At 30.2% G+C, this 16,451-nt stretch overlaps 1 protein-coding gene across 1 annotated transcript in view; it reads left to right on the plus strand.

Moving 5' to 3' along the window:
• The window catches only part of LOC107451858 (Radiation insensitive 1), a 32,563-nt gene extending 17,515 nt beyond the window's left edge, over positions 1 to 15,048 (plus strand). The window contains exons 5-8 of the mRNA XM_043050107.2: positions 9,482 to 9,604; positions 9,685 to 9,749; positions 11,967 to 12,111; positions 14,902 to 15,048. Coding sequence (XP_042906041.1) covers positions 9,482 to 9,604; positions 9,685 to 9,749; positions 11,967 to 12,111; positions 14,902 to 14,928 — 360 coding nt within the window. The 3' untranslated portion in view covers positions 14,929 to 15,048. The remainder of the gene's footprint in view (positions 1 to 9,481; positions 9,605 to 9,684; positions 9,750 to 11,966; positions 12,112 to 14,901) is intronic.
• The last annotated feature ends 1,403 nt before the right edge of the window (positions 15,049 to 16,451 follow it).

Raw genomic sequence — 16,451 nt, forward strand, 5'->3', positions numbered from 1 at the left:
ATTTGCTTTTTGATTTACATTTGCAAGTAAAAATTGCTTTAGAGTTTTTATGCTTTGTATCGCTTGATCAGCTGTTGGCACGTCTTCTGTTTTTTCATCGTCATCCGCACTATTGTTGGAATCAGGCATTAAATCACTTATGGAAGAGATTTCTGAAGTAATGTGTCACAGTCGATGTATGCATTATTGACTTCCGGAAGATCCTCAACTTCAGACACGCTACCTTCTTCTTCTTCCAAAACAACATTGCTCTCCTCCTCCGATATTGAAAATCCTGCTTTATTGAATCCATCTATTATGAACTTTCGGTCGACACTGTCCCAAGCTGAAGATATCAAATTAAGAGTCTTAAGAATATTAATTTTTGCCTCAGAAGCATCCTGAAAGTCACCAGAATCAAGAAATATTAGAGATTTTCTAACCAGTTGCTTCCTGTAACTCTCTTTAAATGATAGTATAATTCCTAAATCCAGTGGTTGAAGTTTGCTCGTACAGTTAGCTGGAAAAAACTCTATTCGCACGTTTTTCAATCTAAGGTTTAAATGAGCAGTGCATTGGTATAGGAATAAAATTATGTTGCGCTTTTGAAAACTCATTTTCTTATCCAGTTTTCGAGGAAATTTTTTAAATAATGCTTGTGTCATCCATGCTTTTTTGTTTGAAGCGTAATCGGTAGGAAAGCTTTTGATATTTTTGAAACACCGTGGTTTCTTTGCTCTACCGATCACAAGAGGCGTTAACTTGTGGCTTCCATCGGCATTTGCACAGAGCAAAACAGTCAAACACATTTTTTAAAGCTTTCCTCCATGGCAATTTTCACCTTTAATTGTAATGTCTTGTTTGGCAATTGGTTGAAAAACAATCCCGTTTTGTCCGCATTAAATATGTTACTTGGATTATAGCCCTTTAATAAATTTGGCAGAGTTTCTTGTTTCCCCAGTTGCACAGTTGTCATATCCACACTATCGGATTCGCAACAGATAGATTTGAAGCATAAATTGTTCCTTTTTTTTTAATAGATCGATCCATCCATTTGATGCACTGAAGCCTTTGAGTTTAAGTCTTTCATCAATTTCAAGCCCCTTTTCTCTCAGGATGGATCCATTTATCTTTGCTGCTCTGCCTTCCTTGAACCAGTTCATTAAAAAATTTTCAAACTCATCATAAGGAGATGTTTTAAGGGTTTTTCTCTTCTTGGCATATTTTCCGAGTTTTTCAGCATTTAGTTCTACTAAAGCTTCTTGCTTTAAAATCATTTGCAAAGTTGAATAAGCAATACCCAAAGATTTAGCAAGATCAACTTTAGTGCCAAGAAATACTTTAGCTTTTTCGATGATTTCAGCTTTTTCGGCCAGAGAAAAGCATTTTCGTTTCGACATCTTATTTTGAGTAAAGAGCATGATGACTGAGGTTTCGAAAATGAGAAAAAATGCTATAGCTTTCAAACTCGAACAAAACCGACTGAAAATCTCTTTTGGTATGCTAGCACAGAAAAATGAGTAAAACCATTTCGATTAGAATATTAAAAAAATTTTGATTTGTTTGTAGCAAAACGCATTAAGCGGGATTTTCATAAAAGGGGTAACGCAAAATCCGGGATTTTTTAACATTATCGGTATGGGCAATTTTCACGGATCAGCAGAAAATGATGTAAGGAGCAGGATAATGTACAAAACGGACAACGTAAAATCGGGGTTTCACCATATATATATATGTAATAACAGGACTACATCCCTGTTATCATTGGTTTTGTTTAGCTCAAATAATTCAGTCGTGAGCCAACGTACGTCTTCAATAGTTTTATTTANAAATTTAGAATACTTTAAATTTTTAATATTTAGATCGGTACGACTGTTCCTTTTCCCTACTACAAATAACATTTTTTCAATTATGTGTAAAAGAAAAACAATTATTTATAATGATAAAAATAACAACATGATAATGCAATTTATCTGTTCAGTCAACTAAACAGAATGAAAAATGAAACATATTTATATAACTATTCTACTAAAATTTTAAAAAAAAATTTTCACACAAAAATCTACAAACTTTTTATGCAAACGAACTGGACAACAAGTGTCATTTAATCAGAATTTAAGATTCTGTGTGGTTGAAGGGGTTATTTACTTGATGAAAATCGGTATTCCCCGATAAAATGGAGGAAAACAGGATTTCATGAAGCACTGTGATATTGAGAGATCCAGATTGGATATATACAAAAATGGTTTATTATATTTTTCTCACCTTGTTGAGGAGAAAAAAAGTTCAGCTTTCCTTGCCCTCACATCTAAATGATGCTGAGGTAAACATCTGCACACGCGATTCAGATCTCCCAAAAGTATAGGGTTTACTTCCTCCATTGAAGAAAGTTAAAAAAAATTTCTTTTCTTTTCTTTTGGACACTATTCATGATTTAATTTCAACATTTGTGAGCTGTGATATTTTCTAAGCTTTGATACATATACTATTTCGAAATTCTGTTTACTTAAATTGTTCTTTTTATTTATTTTGTAATTTAGCTTCTGAAATTTTTTGAAGAATTTTATACGGTCCACTAAAAGGAGGTGACAACTTCCTCGTATTAGGATAAGTAAATTCTTCAAACATAACTAATTCATCAGTTTTAAAGTCTATGTCTAAAAATCTAGCATCATAATAAATTTTATTTCTTTCATGATATTTATCTTTGAATTGCTATTTTTTGAACTTCCTCAACAGATAGATAGATTTCTTTATTTAAGGGATTTTCATAGGGGAGTCTACCATGCATGGGGTATGCAGGTGGAAATTTTGTTACAGAATGGGGAGTTAAGTCATAAGTATTAACTATATCTTTTAACAAAGTTGGCCAGGGAGTTTTAGTAGGTTTTTCATTAATTTTGCATTTTAAATGCATAATTATTGTTTGACCAAGGCATTCTACCTTGCTATTAGACTGCGGATGATGTGCAGTTGTCAATAATTGTTGAATATTATTATGTTTCAAAAAATTTTTTAAAATGAGAAGAAGTAAAGGCAGCATTTCAATCACTCAACAAAGATTTAGGAATTTGATTTTAAGAAATTTGATGAAGAATTTTCAAACAAACTTAAAGAAATTTGTAATACTTTTAATTTTTCGGAATTAGTCTAAATTACGGACATTCTTAATATTTCCAGTGAGGGAAATAAGAATGAAATTGCAAAACATATTTTAACTTGCTTATGTGATTTTAATTATTTAAAAGATTCTATCATAATGGAAAATCCCTCTCAAGATGAAGATGAAATTAGTCAGTTTGAATGTAAACAAACTCAAACTGATTTTGAACCACATTTACCAATTAAAACTTGTGTAAATCAATTTACACAAGTTAATTTAAATTCTATCTGTACTAAAAGTTGTGTAGATAAAGATTTATTTTTATTTCCAATTAGCTGCACAAGAGCGCACACGTGAGCAGACCTAGTGTGCTCTCCAGAAGTGGTATCCACTCTTTCAGGACCACCTCAATGGGTGAGATACCGTTGGCCATGTTAATTTGGGCGTCTAGTTTCTGCCACACTAGATGGCAGCACCGAGACTATTATTTGGATGCTAAAGTGTACAAGGAATTTAATTTTGCCGGAAAAGCCAAGAGCACTCCAGGGATCTTTTACATGGCGCATAATCATATGATATGGCCGCTGAAGATTTTCTGCATCCTGAAAATCCGCTGTCTGGGCCGGGAGCGAACCCACAGACTTGGGCTCAGAAGGTCGACGACAAACCAACTGCGCCACCCAGCCACGTGTAGATAAAGATATGGTATCTTATAATCAAAGTTCTAATAATGATGTAAATAATAGAAAACCCGAAACAAAATTAATAGTTAATTTTTCTGATGTTGAAGCAGTGACTCTTATTTTTAAAGGAGATGAACATGAAAATATTAATTCTTGGTTTGAAAATTTTGAAACTCATGCTAATTTATTTAAACTTTCGGAAATGCAAACATTTTTATTTTCAAAAAGATGTTTAAAGAGTGATGTATTAACCTTAATTAGAAGTGAAACTTGTTTAAATTCATATGAAAAATTAAAAAATGTTTTGCTGGAAGAATTTGAACTTAATTGCAATAGTGCAGAAATACATGCAACGTTGCAAAAAAGAAAGCAAAGATATAATGAAACTCTTCAAGAGTATTTCCTTAAAATGAGAGAAATCGCTACTCAAAGTGATATTGATGACTTAGCTCTGATCACTTACGTAATTCAGGGAATACCAGACCAAACAAATAATAAATCAATTCTTTATGGAGCTAATAATATTTTTGAGTTTAAACAGAAACTTAAAATTTATGAAAAAATTAAAAGTGACTTAGGTAAAAATAAATTTCAAAATAATAAGGGACCACATATGAAGAAAATAGAAAACCAGAAATATGACATTAAGTGCTTTAAATGTAATGCACCAGGATATAAGGCCCCTGCTTGTCCTAAAAATAAAAATGTAACTCCGAATGTGACAAAACCCAAAATACATCATACAACACAGGAGAACCCAATAAACCAATGTAAATATTGCTTGAAGAAAGGACTTTATTTTTTTAATCAATTTCACATGCGCTCCTCATGTGTAAACAACCCTAATAATGTTGAAGTAAACGTCCAAAATATGACAAACAATAGCAATTAATAATATCCGGATATAAAGTGGAAAATAAATACCTAAATGGATATAAAGTGGAAAATAAATACTTAAATGGACGTCCAAAACAAAATAAAAATGAGAATGTAAGCAAAGAGATATTATTGAATGTTGATACCGGGTCAACATTGAATATAATGCATCGGCTGATAAGTTCCCAGTCTAATGAAGTAAACACAAGTTTTTTAGTAAAATTCAAATTTATTCATCAACATAGTCTCCTTTAAGAGATATACAATCACTCCATTGCCTCTCTAACATCTCTATACCAGGGCTCGAAAAACCGCACGTCCTCGGCGGTCAAAAATTCCCCGCAGACAGCGAATTTCTCGAATCTGACGTCCGCACAGACGGCCATTTTCTCGTTAATGTTCTTGATACATTTTCAATTTTTGTTATTAGAATTGCTGTTTTCTCTGTCTGGGAGAACTGCTGAGGTTGAAAGGGGCTATTCAGCAGTGAACTTCCAAAAAAAAAAAAAACGCATTAAGTACTGGTCTTAAACAAGAAGCGCTATACGCAATTATGAACATCTATCTAAATGGAAAGCCCCTTTCAGATATCTGTGCAGAAACCTCTGTAAACCATTGGCTTGATTGTGGAACTGGCAAGCGTCATATTTGATTCATTTAAAAAGCGCAGTACCCTCGGATAAATTGACATTCCAGATAACTTGACCTTTGTCATTTAATTAATTTCATTAAATGAATAAATTATTTCATAAAAGAAATACTAGGTTACTATTAGCAACCTAGTATTTCTTTTATTACTGTACAATGTAATCCTAGTAACAACTAATTTATTGTGCAATTTATATAAATGTTTGTAATAAATAAGAGAAAATTATATTTTTATTTATTTAGAAGCTATGGGTTAGTTTCAAAGGAGGACGGGTGCATTGTTGGACAAACCGTCCTCGGCGACGGGTAAAATTTCTGAGTTCTCTCGAGCCCTGCTCTATACCTTTCTTTAAAAAAGAACCATCTTTGGCCTCAAAATAAGCGTTTGTTTCGGCAATCACTTCCTCATTCATGCTGAATCTCTTACCCTCGAGCATTTTTTTCAAGTCTGCAAACAAGCAGAAGTCACTAGGAGCCAAATCTGGTGAATAGGGTGGGTGCGGAAGCAACTCGAAATGTCAAACAGCTCTCGGAATCATCAATTCGTTGTTGTTTTTGGCCAACTATTAGCACACGCGGCACCCACTTCGAAAACAGCTTTCTCATAAACAAATGTTCATGCAAAATAAAACCTATACGCTCTTTTGATATATTTAGAGTATCAGCTATGTCATGCAACTTCACTTTGCGGTTTTCTATAACAATTTTGTGGACTTCAATATGTTTTCCGGATTAACCACATCTTTAGGGCATCCAGAGCGTGGCGCTTCTTCAACATTTGTACGACCACGTTTAAAATCAGCAAACCAGTCAATAATGGTCGATTTTCCTGGTGAAGAACCCGGATAACACTTATCAAGCCAAGCTTACGTTTCTACTGTGTTTTTTCCCATTAAATAACAATGTTTAATTAGAACGCAAAATTATCCATTGTTTCAATAATGTAAATTGATGTTCTATTAAAATCACTGTAACTTTAAAATCAATCGACAGATCGTTATAAAATTTTGACACCTTTTATTTGAAGGTTAGGAATTGCTAAACAACATACTAATTCTGCATTTAGGGCGCCATCTGTATGTCAGACCGGAAACTTATCAGCCGATGTGTTAATACCAAAAGATTTTGTGTCAAAACTAAATATTCCTATTAAAATGTGAAGAATTAAATGTTACTCAATTGAAAGGACAATTAACACTTAACAAAATTTGTGAGTTTCCCTTTAATATAGGCGAAATTGTTAAGTCAGTTAAGTTTTTTATAATTGATACTGATTTACCATATGCTTTATTAGGGTTGCAAACTTGCAAAGATTTTTGTTTGTTTATTGATTGTGTCGGGCCAGTTGTTACTCAATGTGGTAAGAGACTGATCACCTTTGCTAGTTTTAATAGTGACAACTTATCTTTGCACATTAGACAGCAAAATTCTCAAAATGTTAAGGTTAAAAATGATGAAAAAATAAAAGTTAAAGATGCTTCAGTAAAAGTAAACATTGGAAAAAATAATGTAAAGGGTAGCAAAAATAAAAAGAAAAGGACAAATAGGAAAAAGAAAGAATGTCCAAAAATTTCAAATGATTCGAAGATATATCTAGGTCGACGAAAAAATAAAAAATGAGAACAAAATAGAAAATGTGGACTTAAAAGAAATTTTAAAAAGTTATGATGATATTTTTGCAAAACATAACATGATGTGGGAGAAATCAGAATGGAACCCCAGAGAGTCAGGTTAACTTCAGATTTACCTATATCTCGAAGGCCGTACAAAACATCCCCAAAACAACAACAGGAAACTGATTTACAAATAGAAGAATTGTTAAAAAATAACATTATAAAAGATAGTTCATCCCCTTATCCTGCCGGCTTGTAATAACAGGGCTACATCCCTGTTATCATTGGTTTTGTTTAGCTCAAATAATTCAGTCGTGAGCCAAAATACATCTTCAATAGTTTTATTTAAAGGTAGGCTGTTGGTGGTAATAGCTCACACCCATTTCTCCACACTGGAGGGGGTGGACAGCATTCTCGAACAATTTTAACATATTTTATCAGGATCACATCATGTTGAAAGAGACACCCAAAAACTATTGCTCCTGCATTATATACTAACAGAAAATGAGGTAAAAAGGCTCAGTCATTGCATACCTTCTATTTGTACGCATCACCGAAAATCATTTAATGCTTCCTAATATGGAAGTGAAAGAGGGAAAGATTTTAAAAATAATTTCTCCTTTGAAATATAAATCTAATTATAATTCATTGGTATGTTTTCAGCCATGAAGTCCCAAATAGAATATCTCTACACCTATTCTTTACCAACGACATTTTATGAAAAGAATTACAGTGTAACGTCCCATATCCGGACGTCCCTTTTCCGGAAGGGTCAATTTCCCGGACACTTTTTAACAATCAAAATAAACAAACATTTCTTCATCTTCCCCACTCTCTTACTTTAGNAATCTCTGTTTACCTTGGGGGTCTATTATACGGAAAAATCGATTATCCGGACTTCGGAAAGTCCCGCCGATTCCGGATACGCGACTTTCCACTGTATTACATATATATGTATATATACATACATGACTAAAAGAACAGGATTTCTAAAATGGAACTATTTTTTCAACTTTTTAGATTTCAGTTTTTTGTCCCCCTCATATTTTCTAATTGAAATTCTAACTGAAACTAGTCATAATCAAGTTTTTTTATTCTTAAATAAGAGTAAAAATCAGGAACATTTTTTTCCCTATGATGCATGTGAAAGGAATCTGTTGAAAAATGAAGTACAAGTTTTGTTATATAATAATCCTGGAGAAAAAAAAATCTTTTGAAAATCTGAGTAGAAAAGAAACTAACATTTTTTCATTTTTCTTTAATTTTTTTTCATTATTCCCTAATAAGAATAGAAAAATCAGGAACATTTCTTTTCCCGCTAATGATCGTAAAAGGCATCTTGTGAATATCATTATGGAGAAAAAATTTATTTTGAACATTTCTGCAGAAAAGGAATTTTTTACATTATTTTTTACTTTTCGTCCTTCTCAATTAAGAATAAAAAAATCATGAACATTTCTTTCCCCTCCATTGTGCAAAAAAGGCATATTTTAAATATAATTTTAGAAAAAAAAAATTTTGAAAATTTCTGCAGAAATAAAAACCAAATTTTTTACTTCCTAAAGGAGAATTCTTTGTGAAAGAACTCTGTAACGTTCTGGACAATGTGTCTGTGTCACCGCGATTCTGCCACGGGGTACTGGGCTATTTTGTGAGCTCTTCAGCTACATCTAGTGATTTTCCCAATTTATAGTGCACTAACCGATTTTGTCAACTGTTGTAAATTGTTAAAAAATGTTAAAATAGATAAATAATTGAAAAAAGATTTTTTTTTCTTTTAAATGTTTCTATGAATTAACTATTTTTTGTAATGTCTTAATATTCTTATTTTATGCTATAAAGTTCGGAAAATTAATGATAATAATGGAAAAATAGAATTTAAAGGAAAACTGTCCAGCAGAATTCCTTCCTCTTAATTTCCAAAGGTTATAGCTTAAAAGTGGTGTTTAAGTATACTAAAATGACCAGCATAAGACTTCTTACCTTAGTAACTGTACTGTACTTACTTTAGTAACTGTATTTTGAAAAGTATATAAAGCATGAGAAAAGTTGTATAACATTATTGATTTAAATGAAATCGACACTTTAATGCAAAGAAAAAGTGTGACATAGGATCATTTATGTTAGCCTAAAGGTACCTTTATTTTTGATGTTCTATTAAGCTTTGTACAGAGAAAATAAAGATATCTTGTGATTAACTAGTTTTTTGTTACATAATAGTGTAAGAAATTGAACACAAACATACTTTAAGCAGTTTTTCTTATCATTATTTTTTGTGACTATTTTTAATAAAACAATGATGCTTTCTTTCGCTCTATCTTGTTACGTTAGAACTCATTCTTTCAAGTGTTTCATTATACCCTGACAGCAGTTTTATAACTCTAGCTGTCCCCATTTGAAAGGGTAACTTATCATAGAAGAGATGTTTAAGTAAAAACAAAGTTATTGTTATGTAAGCAAAAAATTTTAATTAGTTTTATAATTGAAATTAAAAAAATAACTTAATATTTAAATTATATTTTTACTTTCTTTGTTTTGAATTTGTACTGTTTCCTAAGCAAATCTTTGTTTTAAAACAGTCAGAAATATTGAAAGAAGCCTGGTCTGATTTAGACATGAATAGTGAAGTTTTAGAAATTTTAATGTCACCTTCTGAACCCTACTTTCAACTTACAACTAAAGGTAGCCTCGCTACAATACACGTAAGATTTTTGAAAGCTTCATTTCTTCCTAATACTTAAATAATATGCTTTTAAAACAAGATTTCTCCCTTTTTAATTAGATCAATATATCTAAAGATTCAGACATGATTGAATCATTTGAATGTACAGATGAAGTAAAAAATAGGTAAGACCCACTCTTGGCTGGTCACAAATATTTAAAGCATCATTTTATAAATTTGTTTTACAATAATTTTGACTGCCACTAAAACCTGATTACCTTGCTATGAAGTTTTAAGTGCTGAAAAAAAGTAAGCAAAATGTACTGGTCCTAATTGTTTGTGTACCGCTTTAAATATGGCAAATAACTGTATTAGCATCCATGACATATATTTTACTATTGATATTAATTAAATTAATTTTTTAAAAAATACGCTTCTTGATAACTTGAGTTAAAATATTTTTATGTTTATAAATTTAGTTAAGAATATATTGAACCTGCATACTGTTCCAATATCTATCATTATTTATTCATTCAAAATGAAGAAATCGTTTTGTGAATTCTGCTATGGATCTATTCAAATTACTTTGGCCTCATTAATGACTGAGAAAATGTGTTTGCTATTTATCCTATTTTTTTCCAAATATTCTGAGGATCAGTCATCTTTTCTGTAATAATATCACTAAAAACTTCAGACATTTCTGTTGTTTTGACTAAATTATCTTTATAACTGCACAGCTTCTTTTTTAATATAAAAATTTGGATATGATATCCTGGTGCTTGCCGTGTTTGTTATAATTCAAATACATTTGGCAACAACTGAGTAATTATATTATAAACTTTAAATATTGTGCAAATTTACAAAATACATTTAAAATTTATCTATAGATTTACAGACCAGACTTAAGACAACCATAAAGTAGGAATTATTTGAGATCAGAACTTTCATCTCTATTTTTTCTATCAAAAATAGTATTTACTAACAATTGTATGCAGTTATTAATCTTGTATTATAGTTGGTTTAAAAAATTAAGTGTTTTTTTAAAGTATTGTATTAAAATAAATTATATTATATTAGTATATTAAAAGAAAAATATTGTATATTAGAATCAAACATTGCGTTAATTGCAAATTTATTTTATAAATTTTAATAACAAATTTAATTTTTAAAAAAAATTCTGAGAATTTTGGAAAATTTTCTTCTCTGTTTTAGAGCTTGAAATTTTTTTAAACTTCTTTCTTTTGATTTATTAGCTTTTCGTTTTCTCATGAATTTAAAGCATTTCTAGCATGTGTGAATGGAGAAAAAAAAAGAACTTTAGTCACTTAAAACATATAAAATCAACTACAGTGAAACCTCTTGGGAGCGATCACTCTCTCTTCCAAAGTAAAATTATCGTTAATGGAGGTGGGTCGTTCTTAGATGTTACCTCCATTGATTTCAAAATATTATCGAAGTGAAATGATTTTTCGCAAGTAAATGTAATTTTACTCATTGTCATTTTATTGATGCAGAAATGCCACTTGCGTTGGAAAACAGGATCGACGAATAAAATTTAGTGCCAGTAAAAATGACCTCTACTGATATAATTATGTGTAAAAACAAATGTATCAATTATGAATGATAGAACTATTTTAAATATATAAACAATAATGTTTTTTTGTACAAGTTAGCATTTATTTTCATATCCTAAAAATTAGTTTACTTTAAAAAATGAGAAGTTTGTTTGTTTGAGATGCTTAGTTTTTTTCTGAAATAACTTTTTTTTTCTGATTTAACTTTCAACTCTAAAACTAAATCATTGAGAACATCGTCTTATGTGCACTCTGACTGTAATATAAGATTGTGAATCTCTTACAGAGATTGTCAAAAGGAGCTCTCTGAATAAGAGCCACTCACAAATATCTTAAATACATTTGAATCTACTTATTTGTTTTTTTTAATATTTTTTATTTTGATATTTTTTCGTGTTTCCTTATTCGACCTTTTCAGCATTTCGTGCGGAGGTCTACCATTTGCCTGGAAAAGGTTTTGATGGTCTTCGTCAACACAAAGTCGTTGGAAAAAACTCCCAAAAATGGTCGTAAAAAGAGGTGATCTTTCCTGAAAGTTTCACTGTATTCTGAAAAAGGGAGTTGACTCCTCCCAAAAAACAGTAATATGTGACAGCAGTTTGAGTTTGTTGTTTTTATTCTAAGTGAAATAACCTCTGTCGATTAAGTTATTTCCCCCAAAATAATATAACTTTTTAATTAAAAATATTCTAATTGTTTGTAGCTAACATATTTCAAATACGTTGTTAACTAAACACATTACGTATGTTTCTGCTATTTATTTAAATAGATGAAAAAAATCATTATATCTTAATAAAAATCTTTTTGAAAAATGACTCTTCATTTCAGGTATCAAATATTTTTAATAAAACCATCACTAAGAGCTCTCGTTCAGTCATCAAAAGTATCTATACGTATCGATGACCGGGGATTCTTGTGTATGCAATACATGATTAAAGTTGAAGGTTTACAATGTTGTTTTGTTGAATATCTTGTAAGTATAAAATAATAATAATTAGTTATGATGAAGGGCATGATTTATAAGCTGTAAAAAAAATCGCTTTTTTAATTAAAATTGTGAAATAAAGAGGTGGTTTTCGAAATTTGCTTGTTATATTATTGCAAATTTAGAAAAAAAATTACAAACTTTGTTTTACAATTGTTTCAGTTTTCTTACAATTTATAGGCATATTGTTATTTACTCAATTAATATGAAACCAACTGACAAGATTATCAAAATGTTCTATGCCAATATTTGTTAAGCAATTATCTATGTGCATAGAATGAGGAACCTGCATGCTTTTTTTTTTTTATGTTTTAAAATGAAACATCATGCCATTTTATGAAGATAGACACCAATTTCAGACCGGTGCGATAACTAGTTATGTTGTTATTAATAGTTAAAATCGCTCAATTAGCCCCACACCCTAAATCGCTGCTAGGTTTCCCATCCGCTCTGATGATGTCGCAGTATGGTACAACCACGACTCTCATCATGTTGTGAAGCGGTGAAAGCATATGCCGCCCGAGTATAAATTCTGAAAAATGGCTCCAAGCAAAACGTACAAGTGTTGCATTGTACCATGTGCAATACATTACCATGTTCTACCTTAAACACGGCAAATAAATTTTTTTTAATGTACCAAAAGGAGAAAAAAGACAAATTTGGTGCAAAGCCGTCAAACGCGATGAAAAAAATACTCGCAAATTGTCTGCAACTACTGCATTATACTGTTGCTAAGACCATTTTACAGTAACTTACTTAATTATAATTTAATTCTATAAGATTGTTTCTCTGATTGATAAGCTTCTCTGAATGAATAATTCATTATACTGAATTTTAAAATGTTTTTGAAATGCTGTTCAGATCACTTTCTTTCTTTCTTTCTTTTTTTTTTCNAAAGCATATGCCGCCCGAGTATAAATTCTGAAAAATGGCTCCAAGCAAAACGTACAAGTGTTGCATTGTACCATGTGTAATAGTTCTACCTTAAACATGGCAAATAAATTTTTTTTTTAATGTACCAAAAGGAGAAAAAAGACAAATTTGGTGCAAAGCCGGCAAACGCAATGAAAAAAATGCTCGCAAATTGTCTGCAACTACTGCATTATACTGTTGCTAAGACCATTTTACAGTAACTTACTTAATTTAATTCTATAAGATTCTTTTCCTGATTGATAAGCTTCTCTGAATGAATAATTACTGAATTAAAATGTTTATGAAATGTTGTTCAGATCACTTTCTTTCTTTTTTTTTCTTTTTTTTTTTAAATGAAAGGATTTTATTCTTAGAGAACAGTGGTGTACAGGTGCTTTTTTTTAAAGTTAAAAAAAAAATGTTATCTAGAAGAAAAAATTATCAAAATTAAAATGAAAAATGATAAGGGTCTAGCATTATTTACATATTTTCAACAAAAAAATTTAAAGAAAAGAATTTAGAAGTTAATAATAAAAAAGAATTTTTTTTTTTAATTTTATTTGCCTAAAAACTTATAATTCCAGGTCATATACCATTCATTCCATTCCCTCTAATTGGGATCAACTCATTAAATAAAAAACTTTCAAAACAGTTCAGACTTTTATGAATAGACAAATATAAATAAAAATTTATCGGTATAAATGAAGAAAAATGAATTTATTTCAAAAGTTATTGATAAAAATGTAGTTTCGAAATTTATTTTTTCATTCCTCAATTTTATTTCATTGTGCTGAAAGATGCCCACAAAAATTTTCTCAAAGGGGAGGATGCAACTGATATGCACTACATATATATTTAAACTATATATATAATATAAACATGAAAGAAAAACAATTATTTAAAAATGCAGTTCAATTTGAAACGCCTTTGTAACACACTTCTAGATAAGAAGCTTGGTTTAACTCCTCCTGTTTGCTGAGTTACTATACTTTGACGTCATAAGCAAACCCCGCCTCATTTTGTGTCACGTGAAGTTAGTTTCGTTTTGGGCTAATTTTAAGTTAAGTTTTTTTTTAATATTCGGATCAGTTTTTAATTCTGAATTGATTTTAGAGAGTTTTAAGATATAGACTATTTAAAATAATCAACATTCTGTGATTACCCAATGCACGCAGGTTCCCCATTGTAGAGATATATTTAGAAAAGGAACACAGAACAGGGTACTAAACTGATGTAGAAAACGATATAGTACAATCTGTTAGATAATGTTTCCTTTCTCATCCCTGTCATTCTTCCAATTCAGTGAATGTCTTACAAAAATTGCATTTTGCCCATTTAAAGAGAAACTCTGTATCAAAAAGTTGGTAAATATATTTTTCTTTTTTTTTTATGAAATGGGCCTACCGTGTTAATCTTATAAATGTGTTTTTGTATTAACATTAACTAATGATGTTAACAATAGATGAATATTTTTAAGCAATAAAAAGGAGCTAATACAATTTTATAAACTCCCTTTAAAGATTAAAATATGAGGACAAAATGTTATAACACCGATGTTAAAATTTTTTACTTAACTTTTTTCCTTGATTCCATAAAATAATATATTGAATGAAATTCTTAAATTTTTGATTCTACACAATTGGAGGCTTTTTAATATACAGGCAAATTTTAACTGAATATCTATGCTTTCACTCACTTCCCATTTTACTGCTCCACTAATAATTATTTTGAGTATGTAAACTGTAATGATTTAATAATGACAAGTATCCATATTTATTGCAACTGTTTTTGCTACTAATTGTGTATTAAAACTATGGTTTGTAAGAAGTAACCAAATAAGATTCTTATATATTTATTCTTTTCTAGTGCTCTCCAAATATAGACGATGACTAACAACTGTGAATTCAATGTATGGACTTGTGTTTATTCATTATGTTTTATTAAAATTTCTATTTATTATACAAATATGTCACAAACAATTACTTGCTTTTATGAAATCACAATGCTATATTATCATTTTCTTATGAATTTGGGCTCTGCTTAATGACTGGCTTGAATAATAATTCAAATCGACAACATAAAAAAGGAATAAAGTAACTGTAATTAACCTTAACACTTTCGCTACCGGAACGCCCGAAATGCCTCGTGAACTAGACTACCGAAAACGCCCGAAGTGCCAGTGAAACTAGTTAGAGGTTCTTCCCCCTTTTCGAAAAATTACACACTATAAGGAAGGTGTAGCAGTAATGGTCCTTGAAGGTAATTTGCAAAAAGGGGAGAAAGTAGAGGGATTTTTCAACAAAAGTTTGTTTCATATCATTCTGCTCTTGTAAAGTTGTTTTATGTCTTGTCTTTTTTATATAAACGGAAATTTATTTTCGTCGCAAAGGTCTTTCGACCGAAGAAATAATAAAATAGTTTTCAATGATGACAGATGAGTCTGATTTTAATGAATCAGGGGATGAAGATGAATTCGATGATGTATCACCAACTGAAACTACTATTGTCCCTAACGAACTCTTTCTGACAATACTTTTCAAGAAAAAGTTAAATGAAATATTTTATTGTAAAAATAAAACAAAGTTCTCATAATCTTATAATTTATAGTTGAGAAATTTAGTATTTTTTAACTTTGCTGAAAGACAGAGAGAGATGTAGAAACAAATATAAACTCAAAATTAATTAACCTAAATTATTAAGCTGGCTACTTCTTTTTGTCTGAACTTTTTTGATTACTTACGTTGAAAAGAATAAACTGGAGTATTGGAGATAAAGTATTTTTTTTAATCATTAAATAATTTAGTTATTGTGCCTTTAAAAATATATCAATTGTTCAAGATAATAAACAGCTCGAAATTTGCAGTGTTTACAGAAAAAAGAAATGGCAGTAATTTAAAAATATATTATTCTGCAAGATTACTAAATACAATTAATTATAAATCTATTTTTAAATATAAAATAAATAATTAAACATTATTTTATTAGAATTAGATCGTAGGCTTTGATGCCTTACAAAATAGTTTTTATATTTATAACAGTAGGATCCAAGAGAAAAAACTGCTTTGATGGGTACCAAAACTATTATTTGAAATTTGAACTTTATTCTGCATTTGTAGTTCGACAGCTGTAAATCATTCACATTGTCTTGCTGTTTTATGAATGCCTCGCTATTTTCACCTTTTCAATGCTTGTTATTACGTAGGTATTGCACTTGAAGCTGCAACGACCCATTTTTTTTATTAATTGTTAACACCTGATCTAAAAACACGAATTTTACTAGTGGAGAATGTGTTGGTGTCAAAACTCTTAAAATAGTTAAATCTCTATGAATTTATTCATTTTCAATTTTACACCTTATCTTCATACAAAAGGGTTTCTTCACAGGAGGATTATCTGTAGTTAACTCTAATTTCTCA

Source organism: Parasteatoda tepidariorum, chromosome 2 (genome assembly GCF_043381705.1).
Source record: "Parasteatoda tepidariorum isolate YZ-2023 chromosome 2, CAS_Ptep_4.0, whole genome shotgun sequence".
Lineage (NCBI taxonomy): Eukaryota > Metazoa > Arthropoda > Arachnida > Araneae > Theridiidae > Parasteatoda > Parasteatoda tepidariorum.